This window comes from Acinonyx jubatus, chromosome E4 (genome assembly GCF_027475565.1).
Source record: "Acinonyx jubatus isolate Ajub_Pintada_27869175 chromosome E4, VMU_Ajub_asm_v1.0, whole genome shotgun sequence".
NCBI lineage: Eukaryota > Metazoa > Chordata > Mammalia > Carnivora > Felidae > Acinonyx > Acinonyx jubatus.
The window spans coordinates 44,911,732-44,931,242 of NC_069395.1; the positions used below are offsets into that span (position 1 = coordinate 44,911,732).

The window sequence follows — 19,511 nt, forward strand, 5'->3', positions numbered from 1 at the left end:
GAATTGGGTCTCATTTGTCTTTGTTTCTTCAGAACCTAGCACAGGGCCTGGAACTGACCAGATACTTACTAATCTTGTTGAATGAGAGAGAGCATGGCACAAACAAGACAAGTGGGCTTAGCAGAAGTGCAAGCCTACAAAGGAAGGAGGTGTGGTCAGGCAGACTCCTCCAGCAGAGGGCTCAGTAAGATTGGAAGTGTTCTTAACAAAGAACAACATAGCAGGTAGACAGCGGGGACAATGCCAAGACCTGGACTGAGAGAGGTCGAGGAACAAAGCAGCACCAGGTAAGAGAAAGAACCTATGCTTCCAACCTGGGCCAGATCTGAGGGCCACCTCTAGTCTTAGCTGTGTGACCCCAGGCTAATTGTTTAACCTTTCTGATCCTCTGGTTCGCTACCAAACAAATTTGCATAATAATACCAACTTGTCTGGGAAATTCAAGATCATTCACCAAAGAGTCTCTAGCAGAGAGTTTGAAATGCGCTCTGTGATCGGTAGCTCTTATTTTGGTTGAAGTTGTTTGTATCCTCATCATCAAGGCTATTTGTTGAAATTGAGGGGGGTTGCGAGGGCGCTAAACCTGAAACTAAAAATGCAGAATTTAACAGCTTGAATCTCCCTTGAGCAAAAGTGCCTGCCTGTGGTAGAGATGTCTCTCCTTATAGGTAGAGTGTTAGTGCACTCTCCAGTGCACTGACTGGCCTGCCTCCTGTGGTATATACATGTTAAGGAATTAGATTCATGTGAACATTTTTAGAGCCATTAAATAGCCTAGTGCTAGCTTCTGAGCTGTGATTACAGAATGAGTCAGTGAGTCAGTGGCCTGGGTACAGCTGGATTCCTATATATATTTTTCGTGTCTGGAAGTTTCCTTCTTTTTTAACTCTTACAGATTTTTTAAAAACTTGCTTTTGCAAATAGTAATACCTGCCACAAAATGCTTGTGATAGCAACAAAAACTACAACAAGTTAGGAAAAGGGGTCTCCCCAGAAATCATTAAAATGATAAGATTGGCTTCTCTTGATTCATTTGATGAGCATATCTGGGATGTGTTCTCTGGATCCAGAAATGAGTCAGGGGCCAGTAGGAGGTGCATAATTTAAAAGTTGGATTCTTGCCTTTAGGGAACTTCTAGAAGCATAAAATTTCAAGTTAAGAGGAACTTTAGATTGCCCCCAACTCTTTAAAATTCCCACTAGTATTATGAACCCTCTATAGCAAAGAATGACATATGTCCATTTATATCATTTGGGAAAGAATTATGAAGCATACTATGTTCTGTATATTTCTTGAAAGTTTTATTCTGAGATAATCTTGTCATTTATGGATATTTATTCCTCTCTTTGAAGTTCTGTTGAGTGGAAACATATTCTGTTTCATTCCTAGAGAAGGCATTCTTGGAGCAGGCAATTCTAGATTACCCTCATTTAATCCCATTTCCCTAAACAGATTCAAAAGAGGAATACCAAAATTCTTTAAACTCATATTCCCAAAATTAGTTGCTGGAGGTTTGGAGATATTTAATCATACCCTGCCTCCATTCTGGGTTCTTAACAAACTGAAGATAGGCACAAGGATCCAGGTAATTATCATGGATCAGTGCCCCCCTTATGAATGACCCTCATAATCCCCAAATCCAGACCTTCTAGTGAACTAGTTTGGAATATATTTGCTTTTAAATTTTATTTATTTATTTTGAGAGAGAGAGAGAAAGAGAGAGAATCCCAAGCAGGCTTCATGCTATCAGTGCAGACCCTGATGTGGGGCTCAAACCCACAAACTGTGAGATCGTGACCTGAGCCAAAACCAAGAGCCAACCGACTGAGCCACCCAGGCACCCCTAGAATATAATTGTAACACTTAAAACATTGAAAGGATCTGTAGCTGGAATATATAAAGAAGTACAATTAATACAAACCAATAAAAACCATCAATTAAACCTCTGGGTCTGCATGCTTGAAATTATTTTTACATCTGTACAATAAAGTTCACTGCAGCATTCTGTGTTTGATAGCAAAAAGAAAGAATGAATGAACTGGAAGCAGCCTAAGTGTCCACCTCTAGAAGAATGAATAGACTGAACTGTAGGAATCTACAGTGCAATATTATACAGCAGTTCAAAAGAAATGAATCAGGTATATACATGGACTGATAGATTTGAAACCATATTATTTTATTTTTTTTATTATTTTATTTTATTTTATTTTATTTTATTTTATTTTATTTTATTTTATTTTTTAAGTTTACATCCAAGTTAGCATATAGTGCAACAGTGATTTCAGGAGTAGATTCCTTAATGCCCCTTATCCATTTAGCCCATCCCCCCTCCCACAACCCCTCTGGTAACCCTGTGTTTGTTCTCTGTATTTAACAGTCTCTTCTGTTTTGTCCCCCTCCCTGTTTTTGGATTATTTTTGCTTCCCTTCCCTTGTGTTCATATGTTCTGTGTCTTAAAGTCCTCATATGAGTGAAGTCATATGATATTTGGCTTTCTTTGACTGACTAATTTCACTTAGCATAATACCCTCTAGTTCCATCCACGTAGTTGCAAATGGCAAGATTTCATTCTTTTTGATTGCCAAGTATTACTCCATTATATATATATACCACGTCTTCTTTATCCATTCATCCATCGATGGACATTTGGGCTCTTTCCATACTTTGGCTATTGTGGATAGTGCTGCTATAAACATTGGGGTGCATGTGTCCCTTTGAAACAGCATACCTGTACCCCTTGAATAAATACCTAGTAGCGCAATTGCTGGGTTGTAGGGTAGTTCTGTTTTTAATTTTTTGAGGAGCCTCCATACTGTTTTCCAGAGTGGCTGCACCAGTTTGCATTCCCACAAGCAGTGCAAAAGGGATCCCCTTTCTCCACATCCTCGCCAACATCTGTTGTTGCCTGAGTTGTTAATGTTAGCCATTCTGACAGGTGTGAGGTGGTATCTCATTGTGGTATCTCATTTGATTTGTATTTCCCTGATGAGTGATGTTGGGCATTTTTTCATGTGTCGGTTGGCCATCTGGATGTCTTCCTTAGAGAAGTGTCTATTCTTCGCCCATTTCTTCACTGGATTATTTGTTTTTTGGGTGTTGAGTTTGGTAAGTTCTTTATAGATTTTGGGTACTAACCCTTTATCTGATATGTCATTTGCAAATATCTTCTCCCATTCTGTCGGTTGCCTTTTAGTTTTGCTGATTGTTTCCTTCACTGTGCAGAAGCTTTTTATTTTGATGAGGTCCCAGTAGTTCTTTTTTGCTTTTGTTTCCCTTGCCTCTGGAGACGTGTTGCATAAGAAGTTGCTGCGGCCAAGATCAAAGAGGTTTTTACCTGCTTTCTCCTCAAGGATTTTGATGGCTTCCTTTCTTACATTGAGGTCTTTCATCCATTTTGAGTTTATTTTTGTGTATGGTGTAAGAAAGTGGTCCAGGTTCATTCTTCTGCATGTTGCTGTCCAGTTTTCCCAGCACCACTTGCTGAAGAGACTGTCTTTATTCCATTGGATAGTCTTTCCTGCTTTGTCAAAGATTAGTTGCCCATATGTTTGTGGGTCCATTTCTCGGTTCTCTATTTTGTTCCATTGATCTGAGTGTCTGTTTTTGTGCCAGTATGAAACCGTATTATTAACTGAACAGAGGAATATGCAGAATGATGAAAATGGTATGATATGATGCCAATTTAAAAATGTAAAAATAAAGGTGCCTGGGTGGCTCAGTCGGTTAAGCATCTGACTCGTGATTTCATCTTAGGTCATGATATCGCAGTTTGTGGGTTTGAGCCCTGAATCAGGCTCTGTGCTGACATCCCGGAACCTGCTTGGGATTCTCTCTCTGCCCCTCCCCTGCTCACACTCTCTCCCTCAAAAATAAATAAACTTTAACCAAAAAAAAAGTGAAAATACCGTACGTTGTTTATAGATGGGCATTAAGCAAGTATTTATGAAGCACCAGCTATATACCATGTAGTGATACACACACACACACACACACACACACACACGGTGTGTATGCACACATTAGTATGGTATATTTTTACATGATATATTTATAACTGGAATGTATTTACATCTGTTATATGTTTAAACATACATATACATATAAAGTATAATTTATTTGATATAGTAGGAATATGATATGAACACTAGAGTATCAGAAATGCGCTGGAAGAACACATACTACTCCCGTGACCCTGCTTGCCCCTGGGGATGGGGAAGGAGCCCAGGACTGGGTGGCACTTCCATCCGGGAGGGTGGGAGCCAGCAGCAAATGTCACAAAATATCACTGCTTTTTTTTAAATTTTTTTTAATGTTTTATTTATTTTTGAGACAGAGAGAGACAGAGCATGAGCAGGGGAGGGGCAGAGAGACAGGGAGACACAGAATCCAAAGCAGGCTCCAGGCTGTCAGCACAGAGCCTGACGCGGGGCTCGAACCCACAAACCGTGAGATCATGACCTAAGCCAAAGTCGGACGCTCAACCAACTGAGCCACCCAGGTGCCCCAAAATATCACTGCTTCTTATGTCCACATGATAGAAATACAGTGTTTGTTACATTCTTTGTCCTTTAAATTTCTCAAAATGAAGAGAAGCCTATGAAAACAGGAATATGTGACAAAACATGTGGTGGAAAAAAGTCTGATTACATGCTGGTCACTGGCCTTGCTTACATCTTCCACTGCATCCCAGCGGAAGAAAAGCTTCAAGAAGCACTAAGATCCAGGCACCAAGCAATGCTCTAAGTCACCTGAAATGCTCCTGGTTTAGACTTCAGTTGACATCACTACTTCCAAGGATTCTGAAGTTATGATCAGAGATGCAGTTGACTTCTGTTCATGGTTTTGCTTATTGGCCAATTGGCCAAATGTGTGACAATCTTTAATTTAATCAGAGCTTTGCATCAGGCTAAACAGTCCCTACAAATCCAGTCAGTTCTGCTTGCCCCCGTCTGTCATGTGTCCTGTGGGCCTCCTTCAGTTGTCATCCTTGCAAAAGGCTCATTCCCAAGAAATGCATTAGGTTCATCACGCCAGTGGGACCCTCAGGATCCATAATGAAGTCCCAAGGACCCTGCTTTTCCTTCTCTTTCAAGGTGCAGCTCGGCCACCTTAACCATGTCCTAAATGAGGAGGGAAGCCACACAGACATGTTCTCTCCATCCCTGGGCCCAGGACACCCATTCCTCATTGGTCCGTTCATATCTGGCTAATCCACTCTTTTCCGCCTTTTATAGGCAGGGACCTCCCATCAGTAGCTGTGGTTCCCTTCCTGGCCAAATGCATGTGCTTCCTATTCTGAAAGCAAAGAGAAAGGGAAGGGGTGGTGAGCACTGATCCAACAAATAAGGTCACTCCTCTCTGTAGGGAGGAAGGAAAGGAACCCACCTTCACACACTCTCTCGCCTTCTAGCTTGTGAGCAGTAACGGGCAAACATCCTCCACTCTCTCCATCTGTGACTGACTGGGTCAGTCACCATCACCATCCATAGGGCCTCAGGGGTGGGACAGTTGGGGGCGGGGGCATGATGGGGTTCTCTAACCCAGCAAGAGAGCTCAGTCCCATCTGACTCCTTCAGACTGTTCTCAGTTAAACGCTGTAAGGAAAGGAAGTGGGTGCTTAGTCTCTCCAAATCCCCAGCCATGTTCAATGTACATTCTGGGGTATAAGCGATTAGTTCTGAACAGAGAACTCTAAAGAGTTTGTCTGGAAGACACATCTCTGTCAAGAGGCATAAGGATTGAAATCCCAAACTTGCTAAAGCAATTGTCCTCAAGGAAGTGAACCCTAGAGAAGCCATGAGGCTTTATGTCCTAGAAGAAGTGAACCTTAGAGGGGACCCATGAGGCTCAATCTACCAAATAGGTTGTCCTGGCCTGGAGGTGAGGGGATGGTATTCTAATCTTAACTCTTACAGGGGAGCCTGGGTGGCTCAATCAGTTGAGCATACGACTTTGGCTCAGGTCATGATCTCATGGTCGATGAGTTTGAACCCCGTGTTGGGCTCTGTTGACAGCTCAGAACCTGGAGCCTGCTTCGGATTCTGTGTCTCTTTCTCTCTGCAACTCCCCTGCTCTCGCTCTCTCTCTCACTCTCTCTCTCTTTTTTCTTTCTCTCTCTCAAAAAAAAAATATACATTAAAAAAAATCTTAACGCTTACACCTGAGAATAGACTAAGACATCCCTTTGAATTAAGTCCATCAAATGGCCTGGAAATCTTCCACAAAGAATTCCACAAAAAGTTGTTATATCTATTTATCATTAGAAGAAATCAGTTAAAACAGGAAAAAATTTTATAAGATAACATTAAGTGGAAAAAAAACAAAAAAAGATGTGTCTATCATTGGATTGAAACTATATAAAAATAACATATGAACAGAAATTTAAATGAAACTTGGAAAGTCTCCAATTTATTAGGAAGATAGATTGTAGCAAAATTTTTATTTTGATGCTTTTCTTGTTTGTAAAATAAGAACAATTTTGTAAAATGACATTTTAGAAGAGAACTCTGGTTCCATCTTGAGAGACATTTCTCTCAAGATGTAAATTATCTCTGTTGCTTGAGCTTCTAGGAAGAAGGCCAAACCCTTGACAGTGTTAGCCACTGATGGTAATTCTATTCTCTGGAACAGGAATGGGTAAAGTATAGCCCATGGGCCAAATCTAGTTCACCAAACAATGGTTTTTACATATTTCAGTGGTTTGGAAAAGCAAGAAAGAAGGATATATTTTCTGACATGTGAAAAAGTATGTGAAATTCCAATTTTAATGTCCACAAATAAAGTTTTATTGGAACACAGCCACGCTCATTCTTCTACTTTATCTATGGCTGCCTTCATGCTCACAACAGTAGGGCTGAGCTGCAACAGAGACCGTATGGAATGCAAAGCCTAAAATGTTTACTATTTGGCCTTTCACAGAGAAAGTTACCAAACACCTGCTGTAGGACATCAGTTCAAAATGGCCTAGAGATAGGAACCTCCCACCCTATTCTAACTCCCATTCACCTCTGCATGGGGAAGGGGCGTCACTGAAGTCATCCAAGTGCCAATGACAGAAAGAGCTTAAGGAATATGTGCCTTTAAAGCTTCTAAAACGTCCTCCTTTTTTGTTCGTAGAATGAGGATTCCTGTGTAACAAACGCTTGGTGGGGGTTTTACAGCCATTTAGTTAATACTCGCTCTCCCTTGGGAATGAAGAGCTGATATACTGGGACGGCTGTCATTGCTGCTGTTATCGTGGTGATCATTCCTGTGTATGGTCAAAGAAACAGTCAGAAGCTGTCACACTCCTACTGCTCTTTACAAATGAGACCTTTTTTCCGACTGAAATCACAATGTGTGAGTCTAATTAGAATAAAGCTCATTAGAAACAGAGGTGGCCATTAATGCCTTGACTGATTTTTCTAAGGAGGTAAGCCGGAGGAGGAGACTTTAACAGCACAGCTAATTATTCTTGCTTTTCTCTGGCATTTCCTCAAAAGTGTGGTTAAATCATTGTTGGGCTGTTAGGGAAATGCTGTTGGAACACTGACTGATAGAGGCCCCACCACTTGCAGCCCTGAGGAAGGGGTGGAGGGTGCCTGCTTTTCGCCCCCTGCCCCGCAGAGAGAAGTTGGAATAACAGCCCCTGGGGGTGGCCTTCATTCCATTTGTCTCCCTTTCCCACCTCCTGCCTCCTCCACATCATGGGGGTTCTGGTTTCTAGCTCATCATTCACAGATGCTCTAGCTTTGGAATGAGCTTTTCTGCCCCTGTATTCCTGGTGCAGGGACAGAGCATAAATGTCCAAATTCCCATGGAAACATGGGTCTGAGGTTGCCTCTGGATGGTGATGCCTGGAGGAAAAGGTTGGGGGAAAAAACTTGTGGGGCAGGGGGGCGCACGGTGCGCAGAGCAAGGAGATGGCCCCTGAATTTCTGCCCCAAAACACAGTTGCAGCAATTATGTTTCACGAATCAAGGTGTTCTTTGGCACCTGAAAGCCAGTCCCACAAAGCGGGGTAGAAGTCTATCAGGGGCAAAGCTAAGTCAAAAAACTGAGACTCAGGATGCCCATAATTAGGAAGAGAGGAGGAAGATGAATCATATAAAGGAAGCACACAGGGAGTAGGAGAATCAAAATAATGTACAGGCCAGAAACTAACAGAGGTTCCTGGTGTCATCCAGAGAGATCAAGGAGAGGAGACTCAGTTAGTCAGCAAACAAGAGCCTGCTTTATGACAAGTGTAACTCACAGTTCCAGACAGAAATAAACCTCCTTAAAACAAACCTCTATAATGGGCCTTTGTTACCAAGCTTAATGCTTGCTTTCTACAAACATGAGAATCTTCACTAAGGTATTTAGTTACCTGGCCCCTGTGAAGTTTTCTAATCAGAACTTCATGACAACAGCAAAGACTGAGTTTACGACTCCTGACTAAATATTATAAAAAGAGAACCAGACTGGGAATGCAAACTGGTGCAGCCACTGCGGAAAATATAACTACCTACGATCCAGTAATAGCACTACTGGGTATTTACCCAAAGAATACAAAAATATTAATTCAAACAGATAAACGCATCCCTGTGTTTATTGTAGCATTATTTACTGTAGCCAAGATAGGGAAGCAACATAAGTGTCCATGGATAGATGAATGGATAAAGAATATATGGAACACACACACACACACACACACACACACACACACACACACACTGGAATATTGTTCAGCCATAAAAAGAATGAAATCTTGCCATTTGCAACAACATGGATGGATCTAGAGTACAATGCTAGGTGAAATAAGTCAGATAAAGACAAATACCATATGATTTCATTCATATGTGGAATTTAAGAAACAAAACAAAAGAACAAAGGGAAAAAAAAAGAGACAAACCAAAAAATAGACTGTTAATTATGGAGAACAAACAGATGGTTACCAGAGGGGAGGTAGATAGGGAGATGGGTGAAAGGGAGTAAGAATACACTTACCATGATGAGCCCTGAGTAATGGATAGAATTGCCAAACCACCTGAAACTAACATAACACTGTATGTTAACTATACTGGAATTAATTTTTTTTAAAAAAGGAGAGCTGGTGTTCCTATTGGCACTTGTAATTGAACTGTCCAGATGCACATTTTTTAATCCAAATATAAAAGTGCATTTGCTTTGTCCAAAAAAAGAGAGGACCGGACATGATTCCTTCTGTGGTTTATACATAGGTATTATTTATATAAATAAGAATGATGAGTAGTGAGCAGTGGGATTCTGATATCAGCCTTTGTCCCCCCTCCATGCATTCCTGCTGCCCTCTGCTAGGTTCCAGGCTGTTCTTAGAACCAGACTGTGCCCCAGTCTCTGCTGATACTTGTGTTCAAACCTTACTCTTTGTCAGCTGTGTTGTTTCTCTTTTAATTTTTTAATGTTTATTTATTTTTGAGAGAGAGAGAGAGAGAGTGGGAGCAGGAGAGGGACAGAGAGAGAGAGGGAGACACAGGATCCAAAGCAGACTCCAGGCTCTGAGCTGTCAGCACAGCCCCAACATGGGGCTTGAACTCACAAACCAGGAGATCGCAACCTGAGCTGCAGTTGGACGCTAAACAAACTGAGCCACCCAGGTGCCCCTCAGCTGTGTTGTTAAAGAGGACTGCTTTTTCTTGTGGGATTCACAAAATGTTGACAATTTCCTTCACTTATTAAAGTCCCAAGACACTTCCTGAAAACATCATTTAATAGCCTACACACACACAGCACGGCCTCCCTCCAAACGCCTAAGTGTTCATAACCATTGTGATGTGGGCCACACAAGGATTCCATTAAGTACCAAAAAGACAAGGGTGAATAAGAGACCCGCCCTGCTGCCTGCAGTAAGGGAGGCAAACATTTGGGTTAAAATCACCCTAAAGCGTGGTGGTAGGATAGAAGGACGACTGAGAGGGGAAGAGACCCATTCTCCCTGAGCCCTGGGGGCAATGTCACTTGTAGATACAAGGTTGAAACAACATTGTAAAGACCGAGTGGCTGCATGCAGACAGCTGGGGAAGGCGGTCTGAGAGAAGGGAACAATGTGTGGGAAAGTACAGTGGTGCACAAGAAAGACCTGCCTGTGCGAGACGCGGTGGGTGATTGGTCCTGTTGTTTCGTTCGTGTGTCTGGTAGCAGAGTGTTCATGGGCCGTACCTTGGTAACCATTTTTTTTCTTGGGATATTTGTGGGTTTTTTCACACCTAGTAAAAATGCTGCAATGAAAATATTTATACATACACTCCTAAGAACTTTATGAAGCTATAATTTACATACCATAAAACTTACTCATTTTCTATGTACAATGCAATCATTTATAGTAAATTTACCAAATTATGCAACCACCACCAACCTCCAGTTCTAGAACATTTCTATCACCTCAGGAAGGTCCCCCCTGCCTGCTTATAGTCAATCCTCTTTCCCACCTCCAGCCCCAGGGCAACAATGCATATATTTTTTAAAAAAACATATATTTGGGAGGGGCGCCTAGGTGACTCAGTCGGTTAAGCCACCGACTTTGGCTCAGATCATGATCTCACAGTTTGTGGGTTCAAGCCGGGGCCCCCGTTGGGCTCTGTGCTGACAGAGCCTGGAGCCTGCTTCGGATTCTGTGTCTCCCTCTCTCCCTGCCCCTAACCCACTCGCATTCTCTTTGTCTCTCTCAAAAATGAATAAACATTAAAAAATTTTTTAATAAATAAATAACATATATTTGGGGGTTTATCTTTGATATTGATTTCAATGATTGCTATAATAAGGGGTATGAACATTTTTTGGACTCATAGTACACATTATCAAGTTGCCTTTTGAAGCCACCATACCATTTTACATTCCTGCCAGCAACCTGGGATTTACGTTTCATTGTGGACTCTGAAGAATTGGGCATCACTGTTTTCCAATACCGTCAAATGATTGGATTTGTATTTTTTGATGACTGAAGCAGGCCACTTTTCTATTTATGTGTTCACTGGTCTTATTCCATTCTGAATGAGTTTCCAGTGTGTACCCATCCTTCTTACTGATCTCCTCTTACTGTCCTTTTTTTATTATTATTGGTAGGAGCTTCTCCTATAACTTATTTACACACTGTATGCTACAGGTATTTTTCCCATTATGAAATGTGCCTTTTCATTGTGTTATTTTTTGACATGCAGAAGTCTGTTTCCACATGATCAGATGTGTTCCTGTTTTTATTTTCTTGTGATCTTTTTCGATTGCTTTGTATAAGTTACTTCCCTCTTTCCATGAGAGCTGTTTCCCTCTCCAGAACTTTAACAGAAGTTCAGTTTGATGGTCTGTTACATTATGGTTAAGATTCAGCACATCAGTTCTCTTGGAGTTTGTCACTTCTGGTGATCCCCCTTGTCAGATACTTGATTCTTACGTATCTTGTGCTGTACATCTGGGGTATCTTATTCTGTGCCGGGGATTTTTTGGATGCGTCCATTTTAATAAGAGCATGGGGGAAGTGGCACCCATACCAAAGGGGGAAGATCTAGACGGAGCCATGTGATTCGCAGACGAGGGACCAAGGTGTGCTGTCAGTCTGGAAAGGCCTATCCTCTAGTTCCAAAGGCCTGGATTAAGCCATCCTTTGGGAATTACAAACAGGCAGAGCTTGGGTTCAGCTGTTGAACAGTTTCATGGGCAGCTTTGAAAACTATCCCCAAAGAGAAGGCTCCCTGTCTGGAATGCGGCACAATTCACTGAGCAGCTAACACGTTGCCAACGCTGGTCGAAAGCCCTGGAGATACAACACTGCGTAAAACACTTTCTGCCCACTTGATGCTTCTGTTCAAGAAAGAAGACAGCCAATAGTGAAAGGAACTAATATATGAATAATGCCAGGAAATGATAAATGATATAAATAAAAATGAAGGCGAGGTAGAAGGGCTATTGTGTACAGGGTGGGGTGTTCAGGGAAGACAGTGAGGTGGCATTTGAGCAGAGATCCAGAAACTGAGAAGTGATGGGTGTGGTGAGGGCTGATGGCGTGGTGGGGGGGGGGGGGGGGGCTAGCACCCACATGCCTGGCTTGTTTGAGGACCTAGGTGTAAATGACTCCTTCAGCTATGGGCCCAGTTTCTCACCTAGACAGTTTATTCACTGCTGTGTCTGTTGAACTCATTTTTCAATATCATCAAAAGAGCGCTAATGTATTAAATAACCTCCCGTGGGCCAAGCTTTGTTAAGCACCTTATGTGTTTTCTGATTCCCTCAGCAACACTGCATGTTAGGTCACCTTCCCCATTTTACAGATGGGGAAACTGAGACTTGCTGCATCCTCTCAGTAACATCCATCCAGTTGTCATCTCCCCCGCTGGGAAAATCCTCTGTTCACGGCTGATTGTTAGGTGCTTGAAGTGCGTGTATTAGGCTGAAAGCACACAGGTCTACAGAAAGATACTAGAGACTTCCATGATAAAATCAAACCTGAAACTGGACGGCCAGCCCTTGACCACTTGTCTAGTTAAACTTCAGGACCAAGGTACTTTGGAGGAACAATTCCTTGGTCTGAACTCACTCTTTGGGCTGCCCCTCTTTAAACTAGCAGAATTTAAAATTAGGATAATGGCTTTCCCGTCTCTTTTCCTTCACATCCCCAATTCTTAGCCCAGACATTTCAACCAACAAAGAATCCATACCCTGGAACCTTGGAAATGTATGCTCCGTGTTGACATAAACTTCTTGAAGTTCCAAGGAAATAATGCAGCTGAAGAGGACACAGAAAACCCATACAGAGTAGGGGCACAGTGGGGGAAATCTCCAGAGGCAAGGGCTCCTGAAGATTTTTGAGTCTGCACCAAGATGCTTCTGTGGTTCTTGAAACAGCCTTCCTTGTCAGCATCGTTGGGACTTCACAGCCTCCTCCCAGGGATCTTGTCCCCCGTAGCTTTCAACGGGTCCTTTGCACAAGGGTGGAAATTGTGTCTCGAGGCCACCATTCTGACTGCGGAAAGCAGTCTTTACAGACATCCCTTGCTGTAGCCGCATAAAGGGAAGGGCCTCCTCGGTCAGGAGAGTTGCCGTGATTCTTCTAAACCCAGCTCACTCCCACTTCTGCCTTCTGACAGCTGAAGGTTTTCAGGTTCTCTTTTTAGCACAGTTCTTTATAAATTTAAATGAGATGTGCAGTCATGTTACAGAAGGTCTGCCCGCATGGGGGTGGGATGTGCCAGGAACCGTTCTCAGGTTCCCCTTCTAGAATGATGCCGGCCCTCCGGGAGCTCTTACTCTCCATGCCTTTGATTTCCAAGTTTTCTGTCCATGAAATATTTGGTTCTCAGAGCTGCTGGCAGGTGACAATAACAAAAGTGGAACTGATTAGAATTTGAAGTTAGTTGTCAACTCACTACAATTCTAACGAAAAGGACGAGGACGAGCCCTGCGGTCGGTGGTCTTGGGCTCCTCTGAGGTTCCCCCCGCAGGTAACATGGTGCTTCTCCCACCTGGCAGGTGTCATTTGTCAGGAAATAATGTCAGCAAAACAAGTGTTGCCATTTTCCTCCACCTTCTCCTCCTCCTGCTCATAGTGGTTATAATTTCAGAGAAAAAAATGCTCAGGAAGTGATCATTGCAGTCTTGGGTTTACACAGACGGTTGATATAGTTTTGTCCCTCGAAAGGAGGCGCTCCCTTATGGTAACAGTAAACCTGGAGGGTCTAAAAGGCTCCTTCTGCTGTGTTAACCCTGTAACTCATTTACAGAGTTGGAGACACTGCTGTGTCAGTGAGGACATCCGTTCACATACGTGTGGCTCTCTGTCTGTCATTGCATGCAAGTTCTGTCTTGTGGATGAAGTGCCTTCTGCACACCACATTGGCTGGCTGGGGCTTTGCCTTGATTTGAGGCCTCTTTTAGATATAAGAAAGGAAAGGACTTAGGGTCTGCCACAGAAGTGTATCCAAGGTCACGAGGTTCTGGCCTCCCTGCGGTACGAGGCTGAGGTGGGAAGAAGGGACACCCATCATATCACAGTTTATGACCACAAGGAAGGAGGTCCCCGCTCCCCTGCCAGGAGACTGACCACACTCGGGATTTGTAATAACAGTGATTGCAATGATAGCAGCAGCAGCTAACCTTTATTGACTATCTGCCAGGCACTGTGTTTTTCCCATTTAATCCTGATCACAACCCTGAGACAGAGACCATGATTATCCCCAGGAAACCAAAGCCCAGCAATTTGCCTGTTGTCACACAACAGTGTGTACGTCCGTATATACACTGGAAATGTCCTCTTTCCTTTCCTGATGAAAACTGCATGAGCCCTGCCTCTCCCCTCCAGCTAAACAACAGTGTCCATTTCCAAATACCCTCCCTGAGCCGCACGAGTTGAGGATCTTTGGAGAGCATCACCTGATATGTTTCTAGCACTGTGCTGGTACGTCTGGATGTGTCCTGTTTCCCACTTTGGAGAGTAAACTCCCAGCCATCAGGGCCCAAAGGGTTCTCCTTCCTAGCTCCCCAACACATGGTTCAGAGTGTGTCCTAAGTGGTCGGGGTCCCGGCGAGGGATGGTATCTGTTTGTGCAGTGTCACCGGGGAGGCTGTTGATGGGCGATGACGGCTGAGTGCACGCCTCTCTTCTCAGGAAGATCGGTTACCCAGTTTCTTTGCCCAGGAGACATTTCATGCCACTTCTAAAATAAGCGTGGTGGTGACATGGGGCTCAGACGCTCTGCAGGTAGCAGGGGTGAGAGTTGGCAGTCTGATGGAGGAGGAAACCAAACATCGTGAATCACATTCAAAGAGAACGAGCAATCTGGGGCCATTTAACGTGGGAGCTGGCAACCTCCCATGCCTCGCAGGCCCCGAAGATTTCACTGTGTGGCAGCATTTTGTTATTTATCAAACACATGTGCACATGTGTGCACGCACACACACACACATAATAACTACAATTATGTGCCAGACACGATTCCATCACTGTACTACTCTTAACTTGTTTAATCTTCAGCAACCATGTGAAGTAGGGATAGTTGTCTTCACTGTACAGATGGGGAAACTGAGACGCAGAGAGGTGACTCCGTCAAGACACCAGAGCTAGTCACAGAGCCAGGATTACTGCCCTGTCAGATGGTACAGTCATTCGTTATGATGATGCTCACCCATTAGGACAATGTGAAATATTTGCAGCATCCAGATATTATGACAAAGAATCCTGTAATACGTTTGCGGAATAGTTTCATGCAAAATTGTTTTTTTCTTTGTTCTAGATACTTTCAGGAATAAGTTCCAGTTAAGTAGAGAAATCTGTTTTTAAAGGAATGTATCCCCTCAGAATTTAAATGCATAATGTGTATTCAGAAAGAAAAAGGTTGAAGGATACAAATACTATTAATACATGACCTTTTACAAAGCCCTTATCTATGATATTGTGATCTCATGGTGGGCAGGTACTTTTGTTCCTGTGCCGTCTCGAGGGATTACAGACCGAGAAGCTGAATGCTCTGACCAGGACAACCCAGCTGGGGCAGATGTGGAGCCTAAATCCCAGTCCTAACCATGCCTTCATAGAGTGTATAACCCACTAGAGAGAGGAGGAAAATGTTCAAAAGTAACGATTGTATGTAGTCCTCAAGCCCTCAAGTAACCTGTTTTGGTAGCAAATGAATCAAAAGCATTTTTGCTTTCTTGTGCATCCTACACATACCAAGCATAGTCCCAGATCTGTTATACATAGTTAAGTGGATCTTTGGCGGGGCGGGGGGGGGGGGTGTGGGCAGGGATTTAACCCCTGTTTTAATTGGGAGTGGGTTAAAACTACGACATCCCTGGAGTATACCATCCCCTTCTGTAAAATTCTAAATTCCAGGCATGGAGATGTAACCATAGAATATGTGCAGCCCCAGCCCCAGACAAAAGTGGCTTGTTCATTGTTTATTTCAGTTTCTCTTATTCATGAGAACTTGGTCTCCTGAATGGTTCATCCATTTGGTAATTTCTTGGTGAAAGACTGAGTCTTGTATGTGCCTAACATAAGTTCTTACCAATATAAAGTAAGGGCTTATTTGGGACTTGGTAAAACTTCCATGCCTCGAGGCATAGTTCATTTATAAATCCGCCAACAAGCATTTGCACCTTCCCTACCTTGTGCCCAGTAGTCACTGATAAAGCCTGAGTTCTGTTCCAAGGGCACAGACTCGTTGAGAGAAAATTGCTGGTGAGTAACTTGTCTCGGACTCTGCTTTGAATTTCTCACTCACACGCTATTCTTCTCTTTTCCCCTCAAGGGTCGAGATTACTGTTCGGAAGAAGAGGATATCACATAGCACCAATTCGACCACTCAAACCAGGAGCTACTACTGTGTAAATAAGTTACACCCCAGTTGAAATCTTTGCAAAGGTCGGTTCTCTTCAACGAACAGCACTATAGCAAACGAAGATCGTTCCATATCGTTATGCCCCATTAAATTACAGTGTTTCTTAATGAACTTGCAAAGGAATATTGCTAAAAACAAACAAACAAACAGAAAACCGTTCTCGAACTTTCTTTGTTGCTGCTAGTTAAAACTTGTTGCAACTTTTCACTTCTCTTGTGTCCAGGTATGCAGCAAAATTCTGCAATTTCACCTTAAAGATACTGTTGGTTTTACAGATGCTCTCCAACCTATTTTCTATAAGATGAGGTAGTGGTGAACTCAGATATCAAACTCCTGTTGTAGAACTGTTCCGCTTCTAAGACAAGCGTCTCCTTCCCTCTCTCCTCCCTCCCTCCCTGTCTCTCCCGAGCGGTCCAGAGCCTTGCTTCTCACTGGCAGTGTTGCGCTTTGGAGATGGGATGGTTGCTATGGCAAGCTTTGTTTCTCTGCTAAGAAGAAGTAGAGAAGCTCTTATCCATTAAAAGCATGTTGTGACGTGACTCCCGGAGTGACGTGGGAGTGAGCAGCAGGTGTCATTGACTAGGGATCTTAATCAAGGATTAAGCTTGCAACACTGGCTTTGCTCAGATGCAGACGGAAGTGTGATCACAATCATTTTGAATCCCTCTTCCCCACTTTTTTTTCTAAGAAAATAAACATTTTACTGTTTTTATGTATCCTTGTCTTCTCCCATTCATCCAGTTCAGTGTTTCACGATGATCCCGGGCGCAGAAGATGAGCCCTCCTTTGCAGTGACACTGATAATTGACCTTCGTGGCTCCCTGCCCTCCCATCCGTCACCCACCACCCATTAGCAGGCTGTCAGTGGTCAGAAGAGATGAGGGGACACCCCTCGACTTTTTAGGAGGGCCTGAAACCACCCTGTTACCTTTCATTTCGTTAGCAAATAAGCCATCCTCCGTCCTCACTCTCTCCCTTCAGAATGTTCCATGAACCTTGCCACTTCCTCCTCCTCTTACCTGCAGCACTGGCTAGGACAGTGCAAAGCGTCTGCCTACTGGAAATGTAGCATGTTGACACTGGTGATGATATTTGGAGATGCAGAAGCCAAAGCCCCAGGGCAGTGGTGGGGGAATGTTGACTGTGGGTTTGGTAGAGTTTATTTTTCCATATTATATGAAGAGAATGATCTCTTCTCGAAGACAGAAGTAATATTTTTAACAAATGTTGTCACAAGTAAATAGCAATCAAAAAGGAGAAAATAACTTTTGTATTTTTTTAACGCGTTTGATAGCTTTGATGAGGGTTCTCTTTGTTACTGTCAGGGAAGGGCACCCTATTAAATGCTATGCTAGGTTTGGATTTGTCCCACAGAAACACAGAAGGAGCACTGGGTGTGTATCTCTCTCGTGGGGTTTATCAGCCGCACTGCCACCCTCCCAAGGTGGGTAGTTATTTGTCCTGGGTAGCCAAGCAGCACCTGCCACGGAACAGAATCAGAAGCTGAATTTGCACTTGCTGAGGAGATGAGCCTTGACTTTACAATCCATCCATGTGCTAATGGTGTGAGTCCTTATCTCCGTTTAGACCGAGGGGCACAACAGTGAAGGAGAGGAAACTCAGTCAAGTGCTACAGAAAATGGACTCAAATGTTAGCAACAAAAGCCCTTAATTCTTTCAGCCAACAGCAGCTATTTTGGGGAGCAGCTGTGGTTGTTACATAAATAGAGATGCAGCCAAAATTTAAGGCTTTTTATCCTGCTTCAAGCAGAAAAATGCAGAGAGAGTCAAGTCGCCTAGGGTTCTAAGTTCCCTCCCTTTGTACGGTTTTGGCCAAGTGACTAAAATAGTTTTCCTCCACCGTAAATGAGCTGCTGAGCCCCACCTGAAACCTGTCCATTCGGGACTTGGCCTACTGTTAGATGATTTCCTATTCTTACCAGGCAACAATGATGCTGACACGAAGCATCTTCCCTGTGACTCCTCTGTTTGGTGTCTCAGAGAGTGTCTTCCCAGAAAATCGCCGCCTTCTACCCAAAGATAAAACATGCTCGTATCGTTTTTTTCCAGTCATTTTTAACATTTGACATCAGACACGCACACGGAACTAAGTGTGTCCTGGGAATTTGACTTCTGAGTGTTTCATTAAACTAGAAGCCTGTTCCCATGAACCAGGGCCTCTTCACCTGGAGTTCTGTCTCCTGGGTTTAACTCTTTGATGTGCAGACGTGATTTCATCTGCAGATGAAATCTGCATACACATCGGTGTATCTAGAAATAGATCTGAGAAATGGGGTGGTTGAGTGGGTTGGCATGAGATGCTTGACTATGTTAGCAGCACACAAAGCTTGTCTGTTTTCCATCGTTGGCTTTAATCATAAAATTGTCAAGTGACTTGTGTTTGTACTTTATTTTTTTTTATGCCTTCTGAAAGGGTCTACTGCAAAAATATTTTGCCTTTCCCCTCCTCCCCCCCCCCCCCACCCAAGTGTATCTGAACATTAAGCAGATTGTCTCAGATACAATGAAAAGAATCATCCAGAAACTAGTGCTTCAGCTGGCTGAGGACTCGGGGAGATGGAAGGAGGGAGGGAGGGAGGGGAGTGGCCTGGCGGATGGAGGTAGAAAAAGGAAGGATGAGAAATGGACTGAGAAGCTTTTAGCAGAGAGAGTCGATAGCATGGCCAAGTGCCGGATGCAATTCAAAATCCAGCTGCCTGGCGGCCAGTGGGTGGGGCCGACTGCCAACAAGATTTACAGCTGGATTACACACGCTTTATGTGTTCTAAGTTGTGGAGTTGTAAAAGTTCAGCAGTATATGCGCTGCTTTCTTTTGGTTGGCAGAGATTCAAGATTCTGGAGTCCTTGCTATCATAACTGAATACGCATTTGTTACTGGCAGAGAACCTCAAAAGAAGCTTTTACCTCAGCAATGCCTGCTAGCCCCAGGCTGGAGCATAGAGCCGTGTTATGGTCTATTTAGGGACAAAGAACAGTACAAAGTCCAGAGACGAGGAAACTAGGTCAGCCCTCGGTGGCCACCCACAGGCCCGCTGGGAGACAGGTCTCTCCCCCTCTGCAGAGCCCCTGGTCTGAGACGGGGCGTCTCTGACTCGAATAAGAGATGAGATGAGCTGGTGGAGGAGTAGCCTCAGGTCGTCTGGGCTCTGCACTGGCGCTGCCGC

The 19,511-nt window shown here is 43.5% G+C and overlaps 1 protein-coding gene across 1 annotated transcript in view; it reads left to right on the forward strand.

Annotated features, from left to right (window-relative positions):
- Window positions 1–17,042, forward strand: part of CE4H1orf21 (chromosome E4 C1orf21 homolog) — a 225,684-nt gene extending 208,642 nt beyond the window's left edge. The window contains exon 6 of the mRNA XM_015073312.3: window positions 16,237–17,042. Within this exon, the coding sequence (XP_014928798.1) occupies window positions 16,237–16,275 (39 nt within the window). The 3' untranslated portion in view covers window positions 16,276–17,042. The remainder of the gene's footprint in view (window positions 1–16,236) is intronic.
- Window positions 17,043–19,511: the final 2,469 nt, after the last annotated feature.